Source organism: Phragmites australis, chromosome 19 (assembly GCF_958298935.1).
Source record: "Phragmites australis chromosome 19, lpPhrAust1.1, whole genome shotgun sequence".
In the NCBI taxonomy this organism is placed as follows: domain Eukaryota; kingdom Viridiplantae; phylum Streptophyta; class Magnoliopsida; order Poales; family Poaceae; genus Phragmites; species Phragmites australis.
The window spans coordinates 10,933,564-10,955,356 of NC_084939.1; the positions used below are offsets into that span (position 1 = coordinate 10,933,564).

At 43.3% G+C, this 21,793-nt stretch overlaps 1 protein-coding gene across 1 annotated transcript; it reads left to right on the forward strand.

Moving 5' to 3' along the window:
- The first annotated feature begins 14,445 nt into the window (after positions 1-14,445).
- LOC133900061 (E3 ubiquitin-protein ligase WAV3-like) lies at positions 14,446-16,596 on the forward strand. The gene is made up of 2 exons (XM_062341152.1): positions 14,446-14,716; positions 14,832-16,596. The coding sequence occupies exons 1-2, from the start codon at positions 14,671-14,673 to the stop codon at positions 16,358-16,360; spliced, it is 1,575 nt and encodes a 524-aa protein (XP_062197136.1). The 5' UTR covers positions 14,446-14,670; the 3' UTR covers positions 16,361-16,596.
- Positions 16,597-21,793: the final 5,197 nt, after the last annotated feature.

A 21,793-nucleotide genomic window follows, 5' to 3' on the forward strand; every position in this document is an offset into this window, starting at 1 on the left:
GCTTCTAACAAAAGCTATTTTTCAAGACACTTAGATTTTATTTCTACAGACGGTTTATAGGACCAACCGCCTGAGAAAGTGGTTGCGGCCCCGTGCAGCCCCATGCGGCTATGGACCACATGTGAAAACTAATTTCCACAGGTGGTTCACATAAGGAACCGCCTGTGGAAATTATTTTTCACAGGCGGTTTCTTATGTGAACCGCCTGTGGAAATATCTCCATAATAATTGAGACAGAGAGCTCTACTGTTCGAATAGTAGAGCTCGGCGGATTTGGAAAATAGGGGGAAGATTTTTTTTTTAATTCTTTGGAGAAACCATCTAAGGTAAAGGTATCTCATCCCTAGCTACAGTTTTTTTAATGTTTAGATTTAGATTTAAGGCTTAGTTAGGGTTTAAATGTGATTTAGAGATGCTCATGGTTCTTGCCATTTAGATCTTCGAATTAGCTAAAATTTGTTGCCAATATTGATTCAATTGTATAGATTCACATGGTTCTAACATTATATAAAAAAAAATGTAGCTAGAATTTGATGTTTTTAGCATCTAGGAGGTTTTATCATGAATGGAGATTTTTTCTCTAGATCTAGATCTAGATCTCTAGGGAGAGGGAGAGGGAGAGAGAGTAATGAATTCACATTATTTTGAGCCATAAATTTGCTCCAATGTAGATTCAATTGCGTAGACATATTATAATCATAACAAGCCCATTTTTTCTTTTTTAAAAAAAAATCTTTTTAATTTTGATTTTCAAATTAATTAATTGATGTATCTAATTTTGTGGTTGAAGTTAAAGATGGACACAACATGGATGTACGATGCGCCAAGACATGGAGAAATATACATCAAAGGACTCCCTACTTTTATTGAAGCCACCAAGAAGGAAGCTTTGACTAAGAAGACAAAGGAAATATATTGTCCATATTCTGACTGCAAGAATCAGAAATTATGGGACATATCAAGCATAATCAAATCACACTTGATCTTGAGAGGTTTTGTTGAGGATTACAAAAGTTGGTCCAATCACGGCGAACAACATACAAGCGAACCAAACGAGGACATCACTGCTGATCAAGTGGATGGTGATGATGAGGGAGCAGTAGAATGCGACACTGATGTTATGATGGATGATGATACTGATTTTGATCTGGAGGAAATGCTACGCCACATAGAACCGCATATTTTAAGGGACACGAGAGGTTTAGATAATTTTGAGGCATTACAGAAGGCATCGAAGGAACTTTTGTACGAGGAATCGAAGGGCTGTGATAAGGAGTTTACGGTGTTGCATTCGGTGCTTGAACTTCTAAGGTTGAAGGCCAGCAACGGATGGTCTGACAAGAGCTTCTCGGATCTGTTGAGTCTTTTGGCAAACATGCTTCCGAAGCCTAACTCCTTGCCCACCACCACTTATCAGGTGAAGAAGCTTATCTACCCGTTGTCATTGGATGTGCAAAAAATACACGCATGTCCGAATCACTGTATCCTCTACCGTAAAGAGTACAAAGCCTTGGATAGATGTCAAGTGTGCAATGCGAGTCGGTACAAGAGGAATGATGATTGTGAGGACGAAGATGTTTCTGCTAACGCGAAGAAGAAGAAGAGTAATGCTGGTCGTGATGAAGAAGACACTTCTTCCAACGCGGAGAAGAAGAGAAAAAAATCCTATGATGGTAATGTGGTACCTACCAGTGATCCCCTACTTGCAACATTTGTACTCGAACCCTAGGGATTCTGAACTGATGCGTTGGCATTTCGATAAGCACAAGAAGGTGGAACTAAGCTTCGACACCCCACTGATGCTAGCTATTGGAGAAAGTTCGATGCCATGTATCCAGATTTCACTGAAGAACCAAGGAATGTAAGGTTTGCATTGAGTACCGATGGAATGAATCCTTTTGGTGACATGATCACCTCACATAGTACTTGGCCAGTGGTCCTGACCATCTACAACCTTCCTTCATGGCTATTCATGAAGCGGAAGTACCTTATGCTGTCCATTCTTATCCAAGGACCGAAGCAACCTAGCAACGATATAGATGTGTTTCTGGAACCATTGATGGAAGATATGGCGAAACTGTGGCACGAGGGGGTCCAAGTGTGGGATGAATTACGATGACAATATTTCATGCTGAAAGCCATGATTTTCATTAACATCAATGATTATCCCGCCCTTTTTTTCCTATCGGGACAGGTAAAACGGAAGCAAAGATGTGCAGTGTGTTTGGATGAAACCGCATCTATGTACCTTCCGTACTCACAGAATATAGTGTACACGCGACACCGACGGTTCTTACTCAGAACTTACAGATACCGCAAGATGAAGAAACATTTTGACAACACGGTTGAGGAAGATACTGGCCTAAAACCTCACAGTGGGGCACTAGTGTTTCAAATGGTCAGTAGCATCAAGGTTGTTTTTGGAAGCCGCCGAAGGGTAAAAAGAGGAAGAAAGTGAGACGCTGACCAGCATGCTGTGAAAGAAGATGCTGATTTTCTTTTAAGTATTAGCCCTACTGGAAGGACTTGGACATCCGTCACAGTATCGATGTCATGCACGTTGAGAAGAATGTGTGTGATAGCATCCTTGGCCTCTTATTGGAAATACCGGGCAAGGCAAAGGATGGAATCAAGTCACCTAAGGATGTGGTACATTTTCAAATCAGGCCATAGCTACACCCTGAAGACAGACCTAATGGGAAACATTATCTTCCGTCGGCTAGCTACTCTCTGACACCTGAGGAGAAAAAGGCACTGTGCAAGTGCTTACGTGGGGTGAGAGTCCCGACTGGCTACTCATCCAACATTAAGAACCTAGTCTCGATGAAAGATTTGAAGCTAATTGGCATGAAGTCTCACGATTTTCATGTGATGATGATGCAGATGCTCCCTAATGCAATCAGGGGTATCAAGCCAAGATACATAAAGGTGGTCATCACACGGTTGTGTCACTTCTTCAACGCAATTGCTCAAAAGGTGATCGATGCTGAAAAACTAGGTGCTCTATATAATTACTTGGTAGAGACTCTGTGCCAACTTGAGATGTGCTTCCCTCCATCCTTTTTTGATATCATGGTACAACTCTTGGTTCACATCGTGAATGAGATAATTGCGCTTGGCCCTGTATTCTTGCATCAGATGTATGCGTTTGAGTGGTACATGGGCATTCTCAAGTGATCACCCAGAGGGTTCCATGATCGAGGGCTACAGTACCGAGGGAGTCGTTGAGTGTTGCATTGATTACATAAAAGATTCTAATCCGATTGGTGTACCTGTATCTCGACATGAGGGGAGGTTGTCTGGGAGAGGGACCAAAGGAAAGAAAAGATTCATTGATCATGAATACAAAGTAGTGGAAGAAGCACATTTCACCATCTTGCAGCAGCTCTAGTTAGTGGCGTCGTACGTCAAGCAACACCTGGATGAGCTCCACACAAAAAATCAAGGCCGCTCGTATGATTGGATCTTGAAAGAGCACAAGCATCACTTCAAGAACCACATGGTTCAAGAACCAAAACTTTTCGGATGGTGAATCTGTAGATAAATTTTTTTTGAAAATGTTGGCTTGTGGCCCATCAAGTTTAGTTACGTCATGGCAAGCGTATGACATTAATGGGTACACATTTTATACCAAAGCAAAAGACAAGAAGAGCACGACCCAAAACAAAGAATTGTCGGAGTCGAGAATGTAGAGGATGAGAAAGAATACAATCAATTCAACGACGTGCCGCCTTTCGGAGATCTAGAAAAGATCAAACTTGTAGAAGCAACCCTAGATAGATCTGTGATGCCCTACATGCACCTTGATGGTGTAGGGAAAACAGTTCAAGACAAATAGTGCGATGTTATGTAACTTATGAAAACTTTACTCTTTCTGAAAATGTTTGATCAAACAAGTTGATGTTTTGCGTTATTCTACTCGAAATGTATCCACAGTCAAGGACTTTGTATGCAATATGTAAGATTATGCTTTAATTTAATTCAAGGGCATGTATGGAGTAAATAATATGCTTTAGGGCATGTATTAACAAGTTGGTGTTTTGCCGAAAAAAATAAAAAAATCATTTTCACAACCCGCCGAGGCCCCTGAAACCCTATCTCTTTGACGAAGTTTGGCTGCACGCCGTCAGGCTGCCCTCTTCCCTTGCCACGCTCCTCCCCGACTCCGGCCACGTGCTCTCCTCGACTCCGGCTGCCTACGCCGTCTCCCCAACGCCGTCATCCCCCCCACCACCGCTCTCCTCATCTGCGACAAAGAGGTGCCTCCACACGACGCTGCCGCTCCCGACGAGGAGGTTCCACCCGCGACGCCTAGCCACACTCCTCCCGACTCCGACCGCATCCCCCCCCCCCGACATTGACCGCCGCTGAAGCCGTAAGTTGTGAGTCGCTCCATCCCCCTCCCGGCCGCGCCGTCATAGCCGGTGCTCCGGCCGGCCGTGTGATGCCCTTCCTCTCTTTGTGATGCCGGCCATCGTGCCGTTGTTATTCCATGGCAGTAGTTTCGATGAGGCTCAGATGCAAGCATGTATTCATATATGTGTCGTCTATTAGCCTCTGTGTTGTTCATACAGTACACAGACGCATTCACTCCGTGGATCGAAAGTGAGATAGGTGCTAGCTACTGTCTGCTTGTGATCTTGATTTTGTAAAGGGAAACAACAATGTGTCGTCTATTAGAATGTTTTATGAATTTTACCATATTTCAGACCACATTGCACATTCAGATTTCAGTCGAATTTTGAATATTATAGCAAAATTTAGCAGTTAAACTATACAAAATATTTTATGTGATTACACGAATTAGCCAAAACAGCTAAAGTGAAACAATAAAAAAAACTGGATGGTCGAAAATATGTAGCATATCAGAGTTAGCCATCAGAAAATATGTAGCAAATTATAACTTACAAACTTCCATCTCGGACCATTGATTGTTACCTCAAACCCAGAAGGCATTCAATCAATACAATAGAAATTCGTAAACATTGCCACATTTACAGCAATGTTAATCTGTATGCAATTAGAAAGGAATGATGAATCCATGCATAGAGCAGGTTACCCGCAGCAGAAGCAAGATCCACCAAAATACTAACCTCAGCAGTATGATCTTTCAATGTATGGATGCAGTTATAGTTTCCATCCTCGCTCCCTTGCCAAATGCGAACAGTCTGCAAGGTTTGCAAATAAATCAGCAAAGAATAAACTGCTAAAACTGATATAATCAGATAACTGAACTGTAACAAGTTCCACTTTGATTTTGATCTGAAATCTTCTCGGTTAATTCATTGCATGCCATATGGACCTCGATTCAACTGAACACATTCAAAACTCAGGGGGCCATCCAGTTAAACTAGACAGTTGTATTAATTTATTTTTATAGTGTTTTCTAACACACTGTTTGTGATCATTTTACACAAATATTACTGTACTCGAGATTGCATGGAGCATTAGAAGCTCTCCGTATATTTAGTTGTCAACAAGCGGTAGTGCTAGCGGTCTATATATTATTGAAAGATCCAGCAAGAAATTTTATATCTCTCATCATATATATAAAATTTTTGACATTAAATCTTTTTCTCGACTGAAAAAAGGAGCATTATTTGCCTAATTCTTACTGATTTTTTTGGATCAGATGCTTCATTTCTGCAGATAGATGGGAACATTCTGAGGAAACAAAGTTAACTAGACAAAAAAAGAAAAAGCAAACCTTCTTGATAAGGGTATCAAATTCCCAATGGGATAGAAGTCTCACATTCATTGTAGTTTTCTGTTACAATCACATGAAGGGAAAATATTAATCTCTAGCTTTAGATTAAAAGAACAAAAGACCACAAGAAACTTGTGACCATATAGATCTTGTTATTAATTGAAGATAGTTGAAGGATCACACTACTATAAAAGCTATTTTTCGAGACACCTAGATTTCATTTCTATAGGCGATTCGTAGGACCAACCGTCTGAGAAAGTGGCTGAGACCCCATGCGGCTGTGGACCACCTGTGAAAACTAATTTCCACAGGCGGTTCCTTATGTGAACCGCCTGTGGAAATATCTCCATGTTTTCAGGTGGTTCATATAGTCAACATAGAAATGTCAAAATGTCATCAGAATTTATCAACAATTTGCTTCAAAAAATGTAGACTAAGAAAAGCGAAATAGTTAGTTCAATTAAGTATGGCTCAATAATAATGCCACTTGATTCCTTTTCTTTCCTATACGAAAGTTTAAAACATATACATTGATTCTTTTTCGTTCCTCTAAAGTAATATTATTGCATCTTTCTATGTAACAATAATTCAGTTGTCGAGTAAGTACTCTGGAGCCTAAGAAGCCGCTACCAATAGAGGGCGTCCCGGCATAGAGGCCACTCCCAATAGAGGACGCCCCGACACAAGATGGAGCGGATGCAAGCAGGAGGTCGGATAGGAGCCCAAGTCTGCATCAGCCGTCCTCCTCCAACAACAGCGAAAGCTTAGGCTCGTATCACAGTCCGAGCTTTGTTCCGTCCGATCGGGAGATCCAACATCGCGAAAGTGATAATGACTACGATCCGACCAAAGAGGTATTTAGTTAAGTCAATGCATTTTATACTTCTTAAATGGAGGAATATCTTCTGTTCATGTCCACTCTCCTTTTTCTCTCTAGAGGGTGAGGGTGCAAAGATCTTTGCGTCGATCATCTGCGCCACAACATTCTACGCCACAACCCACCGCTACCTTTGTGCCCAAAACTTTGGGTCCCTCTGGGCCTACACTGAAACGAAGAAGGGGCGAGCGTAGTAGAAACAAGTTGCCGTTCGGAATTTATACAATAACACAGGTCGATGTTGAAGGGGAGCCTATTGCACCTTGTGAGGTCTGCGACAAATTCTGCAATAGTTGCGGATTTCTTGTCAAGGAGTATGTCCCAATCAATATAACTGATTGGCAGTTGCTACCGGATGAGACGAAGGAGTTCCTATGGGCAACATTTCCGAGAACCATCCGATTCCCCTCGGAACAGAGGAAGCCGCCAAACAGAATGCATTGAAAACTATGGGAAAGAGCTTCCGAGGCTGGAAGAGTGAGCTAAATAAGGACTTCGTGAAGAAGAACCTAGTACCCTTTAATAAATACGGAAAGATTATGCCAGATCAATGGGCAGAGTTTGTTAGGCAGAAGACCACACCTAAGGCCATTAAACTGGGTGAATCGTTCAAGCACCTTGCGAAGAAGAATAAGCACCACCATCACCTGGGCTCATCTGGGTACGCCCCCAAAATTCCTGAGTGAAGGAGGAAAGAAGAAGAGGCTGCCCGGGCTGGGAAACCGAACCCTTTGGAAAATTGTGATGAGCGAAGCAGGAACTGGGTCTACACTTGGTCACAACGAATCGAGTCTGGGGACTTAGCCTTCAATAGCCCCGAGACCATGGAGGTGACCCAGACCATTCAAGGTATTGCTAAGGAAGGGTCTCTAGAGCCCGACAAGTAGAATGACCTGTTTACCAAGACCCTAGGGAACAAGGAATACCTGGATCACACTCGAGGCATCATATCAAAAGTGGCCTAGAAGCATGGGTTCCCAGACGCCGCAGGCCAGTAAAAGACCCGTAATAGATATAAGAAGACCCTAGAGGAAAAAATACAAGAACAGGTCAAGGTCCAATTCATGAAGACGTGGAAGGAAAAGAAGAAGGAAAGGGCGGTATTAATGTTGATAGAGCAACCAACCAGCCTAGGCTTTCAGAGCAGCGTCGGGTCCATGCAAGCCGATAACCAGAGATATCCTGTGGATGATATCACAGAGGCTACCCCTTGCATGCTACATGTTCGGGTCGGCAAGGGAGACTTCACTATCGAGGCTACCACAGGCCAGGCCATTCTAGGCCGTATGTTTCACAATCAAGACATCCCGACCAGTTACGCCAGGGCACAAGTGGACTCGGTATAGCCGCTTTTCATGAAGTACAAGCTAGACATCAGCACACTTGAGGGGATCAAGCTTCTCGATGAGGCTATTGGCAACTTCATTCTGTGGCCCATATGGGATATCATCTTCAGCCATCAGAAGTCACAATCGCCAGCGTCACGACCGCCCCCGCACCTAGCATCTCTGCCTCAGGCACTTCCACCCCAGAGCCGAGCCTCTCCACCTCAGGCACCTCCGCCCCAAGGCCAAGCCTCTCCGCCTCAGGCACCTTCGCCCCTGCGCCCAATATCTCCGCCTCAAGCATCTTCACATCATGCTTCACCGCCTGCGACTTAGGCACCTACGCCTCCAGCGCCTGCGACTCCGGCATCTCTGCCTCCAGCGTCTGCGCCTCCACCACATTCACCTGAGCATCGGAGAGTTCCTGTCATGGTTACCCCGTACGAAAAGACTCTACCTGATCCGGTGAAGAGGTGGCTTCTAACCTCATCAAAAGCAAAGGCATCATTCGCTCAGGAATCAGCGAAGGGCGATCTCGTGAAAGAGATGGGCAAAACACTAAGTACCTCTCAGATGGATTTCTTGCTTACACTGGATGTTCCTGAGAATTATGAGCATGGCAAGCCATTTCTGCCATTGTTTCAACTCTAAGAAGGTCCATGGGAGATGAGAAAATTCCACGAATGGTACATGAGGGCATGTCACGTAGGGTTCTCCGTAATCACTGCTTTTGTCCCCACTCATGGTGGGTTTTAAGGACATGGACGCTTTGTTGCGCCGTGAAAAACTCGACATCAATCTCATAAGCGTGTGGTGCCTGTAAGTGCCTACAATCTATCCCTACGTTCATATATCTACCAATATATGCTATAGAAGCTAATGACTAGTGACTTGTTCTGTAGGATGCAATTTAGCGATGCGGAAAAGTTGAAGAGGCCTATCGGATTCATTAACCTGCAATGAATTTCTCAGCCCAACATGGTCGTGAACTTGAGGACTGATGACCCCAATATTAAGGGGAAGAGTAACAAGGAGAAATCAAGGGTCATAAGAGATTTGACCAAAATAAAAAGGCTCGAAATGTCAGTCTACATAGGAAGGGCTATGCTAGAAATACAGGACAAGGACTGCATCTTGGCTCCCTACAACTTTAAGTAAGTGTGATAGGTCTTGAACCTAACATAAGTATTTAACTTAATTTATCAGTCAAGAATCTAACATAAGTATCCATGTAGCGACCACTATATTTGTATAATACCAATGCCGAAGTCGAGCAAAATTGTGGTCCTTGACTCAGCCAATTTTTAACAAAAATCCTACCAAGATTTCATTGACGTTATACAGAGGTAAAAGAAATCTCCATACATAAAATTCTTATAAATCATTTATGAATTGATAATTATTTATTGGCATTCGAATAGGGCCTTCAAGTGGTACGTAACGACAGGTGGGATACACGATACAGACAAGCCGGATGCGATGACGGTCCGTACACACTTTCCAGTAATAACACACTTCTAATACTTGTATCTCACTATTTATGACGAAGAGTCTTATTAAACTAACGAATACGTTGTTTTTCTATTTGTAGTGCCACAAGCAAGGTTTCAATAGCGTTCTTTATGGATACTATGTTTGCCAATTTATTAGGGTAAACGGGAGGTACACAATGAACCCTGTGGATGTAAGTCATCATTGCGCCAGCACATTCTTATTTGGTTATGTTTCCGGGCACGGATGATCCAACGTACCAACTAATCTCTCAAAGACGAAGATATCCAAAACGTCCAACGTGACATGTGTCGATTTATTATGCACGAAGTTATCCACAAGAGTGGCAGATTCTTTGATCACGGAGATGAATTAGATTGCCATCTGAAGCTTTTTGAGTGGGAGAGGAAAGACTCTTAGCAATATAGGCTTGTGATGTTGTGAATATTATTGTACTTGTGTTAAATATTGAATTTTGTGAAATCTTTGATGATGTTGAAATCTGTATTGAAACTATGTGAAATTTGGAGGGAATAAAATATATGCTCATTTTTTTCTAAAAGAAATACATACCACCGGCGGTTCTCTTACGGAACCGCCTGTGGAAATCTTTATATCTATAGGCTGCAGCTAAAGTGGGCCGCCGGTGGAAATCCATTTTCACAGGACGTTCCTTAACCCAACCGCCTGTGGAAATGGATTTCCATAGGCGGTCTGTTTTGCGCCTATGGAAATCGTTCATTTCCACCGGCCTTCGGTCCCAGGCGGGTGCACTAAACGCCTGTGAAAAGGTGTTACCACCCGCCTGTGATGACGTTTTTTGTAGTAGTGTTCATTGCTTAAATCTTCACTTCATCTTGTAAGCCAAGCCTCCAAATCCCTATAGCTGCTTTGGGGCTTCAAGTCTCCTTTTGAACCCAAACTGATTAGGGGCACCGAAATGGGTTGGTTCCACCTCTGATCCTTCTTTCTGATCATGTCTGCAACTGCCTTGCTATTTTTCTTCTTCTTGAGCTTGTAGTGGTTGCTCTTTATCTTGTTGTTGTAGTTGGACTTGGTATAGAGGTTGGAGGTCTTGTTGGAGAGGCTAGTCTTCTTCTTCTACTTAGTCTCCTTCTTCACTTGCTTGCATTGGAAGGACTTGTGGCCTTCTTGATGGCAATTGAAGAATGTTATGGTTGACCCTTCTGCAAGCTTCTTCACCATGAAAGCATGGTTATCTTAAGGAGGTTAGACATGTCCTTTGCCCTTCAATCTCGCCAAGTACTTCTTGAGCTTCTCCACTTCTTGCTTGAGCTTATCATTTTCTTGTGTAATGAGGTTATTAGATGATTCTACGATAAAATTCTCAACACAAATCTCATTGCAAAAGGGTGAGCTAGATAAAGCATATAAATCATCACAAGTAGTGGAAGCATCTACCTTAGAATTGTAATTAAAAAGAAGGTAGACTTCTTCAAAGGAACCTTAGTTTAAGATTCAATGCACTCAAATTTAGCCTTAAGTTATTCATGCTCCTTGTTTAGCAAATTTAATTTGCACAATAATTATTCATAATTAGAAACAAATGTAGCATGAATGTCATTAAGTGCATTGAATTTCTTAAGCTCTTTTGATTGTTTCTTAAGGGTCCTTTATTGCTCATTGATCAAATGAAAGAGTTCATCATATGAAGGAGAATTCTCATTGAATTTATCATCACTTATATTACTATCCATACCTTTGGACATAAGGCACTTGTGAGATGACTTGCGAGATGACTTGTGTGATGATGATCTTGAGTAAGAGCTTCTCTTGGAGGAGTGAATGGCGAAGCTACCAAATCACAAAGACAAGCCCTTAAGCCACCAAATCACAGAGACAAGGCCTTAAGCCACCAAGTCACGGCTTTTAAGCCATCAAATCACAAAGACAAGGCCTCCACCCGGATGAACCACTAAGCCACCAAGTAAAAGTCTCACCACTAGCCTCTGTTCCAGTTTCTTGCCGCCGTTATCACTTTGGAGCTTGATCCACCAAGGAAAGGGTCTCCGCATCTCCGTACACGCTTCTCGTCGCCTCTCCACACCAAGTGTAAAGGTCAACAAGCTTGAGCAACTCCGGCTCAAGTTGCCGGCGCATCACCAAGACTCCAAGATGCTGACGTACCAAGACATACAAGCTTGGATCACTCCTTGATCCACTCTCTAGGCAGCAATCACCTAGCAACACACTCTCTAGACCTATAAGCACTAATCACTCCCTAATCTTGTACTTAATTGCCTTAGATGATCACTTTAAGTACTTTGGTGGCTTGGATATCTTCTCAAGTGTATATGAACTTCTCTAGACTCTAGTTGCATGCCACACATTTAAATGACTGAGTGGAGGGATATTTATAGCCTCAAACCCATGCACTAGCTAACGGCTTTGAAAATTTGTTAACACCAGATGATCCGGTGAGAAGAGTAGTACTAACAACAGATCATTCGGTGAGTACACTCTCACAAACTAGCTGTTAGAACCCCACTCAAACCACTGTGAACACCGGACACTCTGGTGTATACTACATCTTCATCACCGGACTTTCCAATGAGTATATCTTAGACATCCGAGCTAACATCTTATCTATGTAAATTGCTCTGGTGCCTTCTCCAGTGCTTATTAATCTATCACCAGAATATCCGATGAGCAATCCTTAGCCATCCGAGCCAAATACAACCATCTCTAGAAAATATGCTCCAATGTACACTTGAATTCATCACTGGACCATCAGATGGTTTGAGCTTCGCCTAGCTCTTTGTACTGTTCATTGTCCGATGTATTTGTCTGTTGTACTCTTGCTTCATCACCGGACTATCTGATGCCTTCAAAATCTTCTGCCCAGAACCAAATGCTCCAATGTGTATTTCTTATTGAACACTGGATCATCCGATGAGACAAAATTACCTCTATCTATATGCACTGTTCATTGTTCAGTGTGTGCAACATATTCAATACCGAACCATCCAATGAGAACAAAACTCCTACGACTTCTTAATTCATCCAAACTTTGTCCTTGCTTCGGTGGCTTCTTCATGTATTGTATCTATGAGACCTACTAACATATATTCTTGACAAACATATTAGTCTTATTGACTATATTGTCATTAATCACCAAAATTACAAATATGGCCTAATAGGGCCATTTTCCTTACACCAGAGTCCGAGGATGTTGGGGGCACCTTGTCCGACGACCCGCCCGGTGGGGCCTCCTCCTCCCCAGGTGAGGTCTCGGTGGTGGAAGGCGACAATGAGTGAGAGTGAGAGCGCAAGAGAGAGAGAGTGAAAGAGAGTAATAGAGTGAGCGAGCGAGAGTGGGCAACATTTAAAGTCACTGGGAGAAGCCGAGCAACAGGGCGCGTGAAGTTGAGCAGTCACGTGCATGAAGACTTACCGATTTTTAAGTATAACTGTTAGTTTGTAAACACAACCGGCAGTGATAGCCATTATCACTACCGATTATAAAAGCACATTTTTAAATGAGCTAATATCACTGTCGGTTCGTGTTATGAACCGGTAGTGATAATTTGAATATCATTACTAGTTTGTAACGAGAACTAGCAGTGATGTATCACTATCGATTCATGTTAATAACTTGCAGAGTTAATCATATCAATGTCAGTTTTTATTGGCTCGATTTTTTATGTACGTCTGAAGCTTTCGAACTATATCACTGCTCGATTAAAACAAGAGGGCATATCTCGGGATAGGGAATTACACACGTTCCAAAGTGTATCCTTTGATACTAGGGAAACCTTAACGGAAAACAAGAGGCTAGGTCACTCCGTTGTGTTTGGTTAGCGTAAATAGAAGTCATGGACAGCATTGAAATTTCAGTAGGTTTTTTGTCCCTTGCCTTATAGTTTTTGGTGGCTGCTCATGCCCCTTTTTCAACTGCCGCACTTGCACTACTACAGAAATAGGTTTATATATCAGCCCATCACTGTCAATTTCTTATGAACTGATAGTGATTATCACTGCCGATTCGTATCAAAAACTAACACTAAAAGGCCATTCGAATAGAACCGACAATGAAACTTGATAATTACTATCAGCTCTAGCCACAAACCGACAGTGATACTATCATTGCCGGTTCGTGTTATGAGCCGGCAGTGAGACCTTAACTATCACTGTAGGTTCTAGCCACCAACCAGCAGTGATATAGCTTATTTTAAAAAAAAATCATAACTTTTTCAGGCAATGTCGGATTAGGACAAACTTTATATCAGAACTGTAGCCCTCGACGAGATCTACAACTTTGTAGTTGGAATCTTTTTTATTTGATGTCATTTTAATATCCAAATAATTATTTAAAGTTTCAAACAAAAGATGTCAAAAGGATTGCATATGCTAATAGTATCACTAGTACTTCTATGGTAGGATGGTAAAGACGTATCGCGCGAGCTGAGAGATTTCGGGTTTGAGTGCCACAAACTGCACGCGTACGTATTTCGCGTAAAAAATCGTGTGACTTGTGACTTTCGACAGCATGAGCGTGGGTTCTTCAGGTGCAATTTTTTTTAAAAAAAATTACAGTCTTGAAACATCGATTCGGCTTCAAAATCAACAGTAAAACTCCTTTATGAACTGGTAGTGAAGGGTTATTTTTTTTACCAGTGTTGCATTGTTTTTAGCTGCCGCACGTCTATCATTGGCCCAAGGCACTTAAAGCCCATGTAAAATCATTTATTTGTTTTAATTAGGACAAATAGCTATTAGTTAAAAACATCCTTTCAAGAGACAGAGTAGTAAAATGTTACTAGAATTTGTACAAATTGCCGTAACAAATTAAATTTCGTAGTTCATCACAGCACAGCATACCGCACCGCACCCAGAAACTGGCCCTTAGTCCGAGCAATGCTTTTTCACGTAAGCCTTCTCAATGCTGGTATATTCTCTCTGTTTCTAATTGGTCCCCACTTAATCATTTGCCCAGCTCCCCTGCAGGCTGCAGTCCGTGTGGATGTCCGTTTTTGAGCATAGTCTGATTATGTAGGTGCGCACATGGCACAAACATCTCCATGGTCAGTCAACTGATACATGCAAACAAAGAAGAGGAAGCTGCGGAAAAGATGGTATAGACGAACCTCTCCTTCTTGCTGGATGTGTAGTGCTAGTGTGTATATATAGGGGGTAGCGCTAGCACCGGATCGTGGACATACCACAAGGTGTGCAGCTAGTGCTACAGCTAGCGAGTAGATAATCAGATTCAGAGGTGCCTGTGGCGCAGCAGAAGGTTGCCAGCCATCATGTTCAACGATGACGACCAGCCTATCGCTCCTGTTTCGAAACCAGGTACCGTGCGCAGCTGCAAAGATCGATCGGTGATGCAAATGTTTTGCACACAAGTTAAGGGAAAATGTAATGATAGACATAATTGGGTTGTTGGTGTATATGTTAATATACGCAGGGAGGTCCGCACTAGGGTTCAGCGATGCGGGGAAGGCGTCGGTAAAGGCAGACCACAACAAACAGGCTCCTCTGAAGGCCAACACCGTGCGCGTGCTGCTGGATGTGAGTAGCTCGTCCTCCACAGCCAGGAGGGCCGCGCTGGACCTGGTGGTGGTGCTGGACGTCAGCGGCAGCATGGCTGATGGCGGCAAGCTGGACCAGCTCAAGTTGGCCATGCAGTTCGTCATCAAGAAGCTCAGCCCCATGGATCGTCTGTCCATCGTCACCTTCTCCAGCCGCGCGTCCAGGCTCTGCCCGCTGCGCGCCATGTCCGAAGCTGCCAAGTCCGATCTCAAGGCCATCGTCGACGGCCTTGCTGCCCGCGGCGGGACCAACATCCAGGCTGGCCTCGAGACCGGCCTGGAAGTTCTGGGCAGCCGTCAGTACATCGCTGGCCGCACCGTTAACATCCTGCTCATGTCCGACGGGCAGGAGAACAATGGTGATGCCAGGCAAGTCGGCAATACGCGCAACGTGCCCGTCTACTCGCTTGCCTTCGGCATGGGCGCCGACATCAAGCTGCTGCATGAGCTCGCCAAGAACGGCGGCACGTTTAGCCCCGTACCGGAGAACGGGGGCATGGACATGCTCGCCGTCTTCTCGCAGCTGATGGCCGGCCTCCTCACGGTGGTGGTGCAGGACCTGCAACTTATTCTGTCCAAGCCCACTAGCCCGGACGCTGAGCTTGATAAGATCGTCAAGGTTGCCCCCGGAGATTTCAACCAAGAAACCGAAAGTCAGTCCGGCACGATCACCGTCAAGTTCGGCGACCTCTTCAGCGGAGAAGTGCGCAAGGTCGTTGTGGACCTCTTGCTCTTAGAGACCAATGAAAGCGACTACGAGACAGACATCCTCGATGTCGCGGTCAGCTACCCTGATGCCCAGGGGGCAAGGCAGAAATTCAGGGGCCAAACTCTCCACATAACGCGCACCGCGACCGCGAGCAGTGACGCGACCACGAGGCCGCTGCAGGCCGAGATGGCTCGCCGGCAGCACGCCGACTCCATCAGCGCGGCAAGGTCCCTGGCTGACGGGAAGAACCTGGAGGGCGCTCGGGACAAGCTGGTGGAGGCGCAGAACGCGCTGGAGGACATCCTGGACCAGGCTAACCCCATGGTGGGCATGCTTAGGACGGAGCTGCAGCAGCTGCTCGACCGCATGGAGTCGCAGGAGCTCTACGAGACGGAAGGCCGCCCCTACGCCCTCGCCTCCGAGACCTCCCATGCCCGCCAGCGCTTTGCCGCCAGGGGCGACGTCGAGGGGGTCCGCCTCTTCGCCACGCCCCGCATGGACGCCTACCTCGAGCAGGCCAAGCAGTTCGCCAAGGATCCCGACGCGCTGCTACCCACCGCGGACGAGGATGCCCAGGAAGAAATCAAGGCGAACCCAATGGCCGCCATCGCTGGACCACTTGCCTTCTACATCCAGGCCGCCGTCCAGGCGCTGCAGGCCATAGAGAAGATCGTCATCGCCACCTCCAACGTCTAGGCCTAGCCTAGCTACCTGCAGGCTACTACCCATCCACCTCTGGCTTGCTTCTCCGTTGTTTGCTTTGCGTCATTTGCTTTCGTCACCACGCCACAAGCACGTCCAGATTACTTTCTGCCTTGAATAAATTTAATCTATCACTGTACAATGATGATATGCGGAAACTGCACATTTATTATTTCATCAATCTACCACTGTATTATTATTATATCCTTGAAAACACTTTGCTTGAATAAATTGAGTTGAATAATACGTGATTGTCTTACCAATTTTTCACTCTCCAACCATGCCGTACTATCACTGCATCTGCCGTCGTTTAGGGGCTGTAAACGATACGAGCTAAAGGGTGCCTACCTGCATGCCTAAGCCGAGCCTAAGTTTGAGGCACTGGGATTCTATGATTTCACAGCTGACTTCACTCAACCGTGAGTTGTTGGATCTCAATTAGATGGATATAATTTGATGCTATAGTATTCGATTGTAAAATTGTTAGAAGTGTTATAATGGATGGTCCGGTGTTAGTGTTAAAAGTGCACCAGAGGATATTAATTTGGTGAAGGGGAGAGAGGCCTGAAGACCTCACCAAAAAATCCAGTGATCAGAGAAGGTACACACCGGAACATTTTGTTCAGAGAAAGTTGCAGCCATTGAAGTTGAAGATCAAAGCACCGAATGGTCCGGTGATCAATGTCTTTCACACACCAGATAACAAACAGTACAAAGAGGCAGAATAAAGTTCAACGCAACGGATGGTTCAGTGATCAATGTATTGCATACACCGGATAATGAACAGTGCAAATGAGGCAGAACGAAGTTCAACGCAACGAATGGTATAGTGATGAACGTTGTGCACACCGGAGCACTATTTCCAGAAAGGGTTGCATTGGCTCGATTGGCTGAAGTCAACTCACCGTATAGTTCAGTAATGAAGTGATGTGTATTGGATGCATACACCATAGCAATTTACACGGAGAAAAAGGAAAGACTCGGATGGCTCAGGATAACTCACTGGATAGTCCAGTGATGGAGATAACGTATACACCGGGGAGTCCGGTGTTCACAGAGGATTGAGTTGGATTGCAACGGCTAGTTTGTGAGATCGTACTCACCAGATGATCCGGTGTTAGTACTACTATTCTCACCAGATCATCCGGTGTTAACAGCTTTTTAAAGCCATTGGGATAACAGCTAGTGCACGGGTTTGAGCCTATAAATACCCCTCTACACAGTTATTTGAAGGGGTGGCGTGCCGCTGGAGTCCAGAGAAGTTCATGTACACCTGATAAGACATCCAAGCCACCAAGGTGCTTCAAGTGATCGTTCAAGGTGATTAAGCACACCATTAGAGAGTGATTAGTGTTTATAGGTGTAGAGAGAGTATTACTAGATGATTGTTGTCGAGAGAGTGGATCAAGGAATGATCCAACCTTGTAGCAAGTGGTACGCCGACACCTTGAAGTCTTGGTGACTCACCGGCAAGCTTGTTGACCCTCCAACTTAGTGTGGAGCAGCGGTAAGGCGATTGTGCACAGACACGGAGACCCTTGTCATGGTGGCTCAAGCTCCAAAGTGATCACAGCGGCAAGGAACCAGAAGAGAGGCTAGTGGTGAGACCTTGCCTTGGTGGCTTGGTGGCTCATTTGAGTGGAGGCCTTATTTTTGTGATTTAGTGGTTCAAGAGTTGTGACCAAGTGCCGACCGAGAGCATATCCTTTTTCAAGCTCCAACGTAGACTAGGAGTGGCATTCATGCCATCGATACCACAAAAAAAAAATCATTATGCCGAGTTTGCTCTCTCTACCTTATTTATGTTTCTGCATTTACATTCTTGCAATTTACCTTCTTAGATAGGTTACAAGTGCTTTGATCGTTAGAGTAGACACACTAGATAAACCTAAAGCACATTTAGATAGAAATTAATATAGGTTTATCTTGTGTTATTTTTGGAGCCAAAATAGTTCTAAATGTCCTAACTCACTCCTCTTAGGACGTCACCGATCCCTTCAATTGGTATCAAAGCTTGAGGTCACATCTAGCTCTACAATTTGTGTTAGAGTTTCACACATTTCACAAGGTTTCGCTAATTCAAGTGGTATTTGAGCCTTAGTCTCATTGTGATCGGTTAGACTTCACCGCCTAGTGAGTTGTGATGTTCGGGGTTTGGATGGATTCCTATAGTGCTCCACTTTTTGATGGCACAAACTTCCTCTGATGGAAAATTCTAACGACTTGTTATTTGTAAGCTCGAGGGTTAGATGTTTGGAGAGTCACCGAGGAAGGGATGAGACCTCGCATCACCAACAGGGAGAGACAATTAGATGCATTGGCCAAGAGTATCCTTTTATCATCTATATGTGTTGATGTATTTAATCGTGTTTATTCTCTCATCAATGCACACGATATTTGGACTAGTTTTATTGAAATACATGAAGGCACAAAGGATGTGCGTAATAAGAAATATCATGTGCTTGTTAGTAAGCTCAATGGCATCAAGTAACTACCCAATGAATGTGCTAATGATATGTATTCTCGTTTGAACATTCTTGTTAATGAGATCAATGGGTTAGGTTTGCAGCCAATTGAAGATGATCAAGTGGTGAGAAGAATACTTTAAGCTCTTATTTCAAAATACAAGTTGATAGTCTCTATCATCTACAACAATAATGACACAAAAAAGATGACTCCAAGTCAAGTGCTCGACAAGATCACCGCATATGAGATGACAATGAACATGGGGGTGGAAGCTTCTTCCTCATCCGACACCAAGAACCTTATGCTCACAAGCAAACGAGCTCAATATCAACACATGAAGGCAAGGATGAGGAGACAAGAGTAAGAGTCAAGCTCAAGAGAAGATGATGATGATCAAGATGAAGAGAGCTATGAAGAGAATGATCAAAGCACATCAAGTGATGGAGAAATTGATCCTAAGATGGCCAAGCTCTTCTCAAAGTTACAAAAGAACATGAAGAGGATCAATGTCAAGGTTGATCATCCTATGTCCATTGAAGACTTGGTCAACACAATTGATCACATAAAGAAAGAGAAGAACACCAAGATCAAGAAGGGGGAGACAAGGGAAAGAGCCAAGACATTCACAAGAATAGGGAGATGGGTGAATGACGATGAAGAGTCAAGGTCAAGTGATGGAAGCTTCATCCTCCCCTCCAAGAAAAGCTCATCCTCAAGGTCATCATCACAAGTGGTCATCGCGCAAGTCATCTCATAAGTGCCTTATGGCCAAAGATATGGATAGTGATGTAAGTGATGATGAATCCGATGAGGATTCTCCCTCCTACGATTCACTCCTTCATTTGATCAACGAGCAACAAAGGGCCCTTAAGAAATAATCAAAATAGCTGAAGAAATTCAATGCACTTAATGACATTCATGCTACCTTTGTTTCTAATTATGAATAATTATTGTGCAAACTCAATTTACTAAACAAGGAGCATGAAGATCTTAAAGCTAAATTTGAGTGCATTTAATCTCAAAATAAAGCCCCTTTGAACCAATCTACCTCTCTATTTAATTACAATCATAAGGTAGATTCTTCTACTTATTGTAATGATTTAATTAATATATCATGCTCACCCCTTTGCAATGAGATTTTTGTTGAGAATGTTATTGTAGAATCATCTAATAACCTCATTGCACAAGAGAATTATGAGCTTAAGCAAGAAGTAGAAAAGCTCAAGAAGGACTTGATGAGTTTAAAGGGCAAAGGACATGTCCAACCTCCTCAAGATAACTGTGCAACCATGGTGAAGAAGCTACCGCAGGGGTCCACCGTGACATGCTTCAAATGCCATCAAGAAGGCCACAGGTCCTTCCAATGCAAGGATGCTAAGAAGGAGACCAAGGAGAAGAAGAAGATAGCAAACCTCTCCAACAAGAACTCCAACCTCTACGCCAAGTCCAACTACAAGATAAAGAGCAACCACTACAAGCTCAAGAAGAAGGACAATGGCAAGGTGGTTCCACACATAGTTGGGGGAAAGGACCGGAGGCGGAACCAACCCATTTGGGTGCCCAAGGAAGTCATCATCAACATGAAGGGCCCCCAATCAGTTTGGGTTCCAAAGAGTACTTGAAACCCGAAGCGGCTATGGGGATTTGGAGACATGGCTTGCAAAATGAAATGAAGATTCAAGCAAAGAAACCAGGTATACAAGATAGGAGCATTGATGAAGATCATGATCATCATATACCCAAATCCCCTTCCAAAGGTAAAAGAGGTAATGGAGCTAGATGCAAAATCTTTTAATTGTTTTAGCTTATTTGCCTCGTCTAGGATTGCATATGCTTATTTCAATCTATTGCAATTCCTAGTGTTGGTCTTCATATGGTAGGTTGCTTCTGTTTATCTCTAACCCATGTGCAACCTATATGGTTTATTAGTTGTAGGTTCTTTTCATGGCACGAGATTTTACATTTGGTATCTTTTATGTGTCATGATCCAATCTATAGGATAAATCCCCATTGTCATCAATAACAAGTGTATATATGTATCTCACAAATATTCAACATTTGTATGCACACTTTTATGGGGAGTATATCCTATAGGTTGTGATTTTGAGACTAACATGTGTTCTAGTAACATCTTTTGTAGCCTCATGGAGCAATCAACATGTCCCCAGAGGTATGCAATGCTTAAATGCCTCAATTGGTATCATTGTCAAATCTTTTATTTATTTAAACTACCTCCATGTATAAAATAGCTTAAACTTCCTATCTTGATATATTATCGAGTTGTGCATATATTTCTTTCTCATCATATGTATGCACCCATATAGAGGGAGTTTGAATTATATTATGCGAGTTTCATAAATTATGATCCATGTGTTTTCGTAGCCTATAATTGGTATCATTATTTTGTAGTGATATCCACACAATTGGTATCCTTTTATTGGATTATAATTTGTGAAGCTCTCTCCAATGTGCTCTAATTTTTTTCCCTTGAGTTCAGCATATGTTTATAGTCCTTTTTGGGAGATTGTTGATAAAGAGGGAGAAGTTTGACGACCAAAGCAAGATGAACAACGCGAGGAGATTGTAGCATCAAGCAAGATATCTTGGAATGCCGAAGTTGACAAAGGGAGAGAAGAAAAGATGCTATGCGTCTAGATTGACAAAAGAGAAGCTCTTGCATAGGTCGTTCAAGGGAGATAGTGGCAATGGAGAAAGGGAGAGCCACAACAAAGGTGTACTGAGCGGTAAGGACATGCATCCAAGCAATGTGGTAAGACTTTGTACTCGCTTATAATCTTTACATTTGATTCATTTATTATTTGCCACTTGCTTTGGTTGTATTGTCATCAATCATCAAAAAGGGGAAGATTGTAGCGAAAATTGTCCCATTAGAACATGATTGTGATTTTGGTGATTAATGAAAACATATTTAATGTGACTAACATGTTTGTCAAGAATATA

Bases quoted from the DNA above. Each gene is read 5' to 3' on its own strand.
- LOC133900061 (XM_062341152.1), top strand. From the start codon at position 14,671: ATGTTCAACGATGACGACCAGCCTATCGCTCCTGTTTCGAAACCAG. The intron at 14,717-14,831 runs GTACCGTGCGCA...TAATATACGCAG, and splicing joins CGCTCCTGTTTCGAAACCAG to GGAGGTCCGCACTAGGGTTC.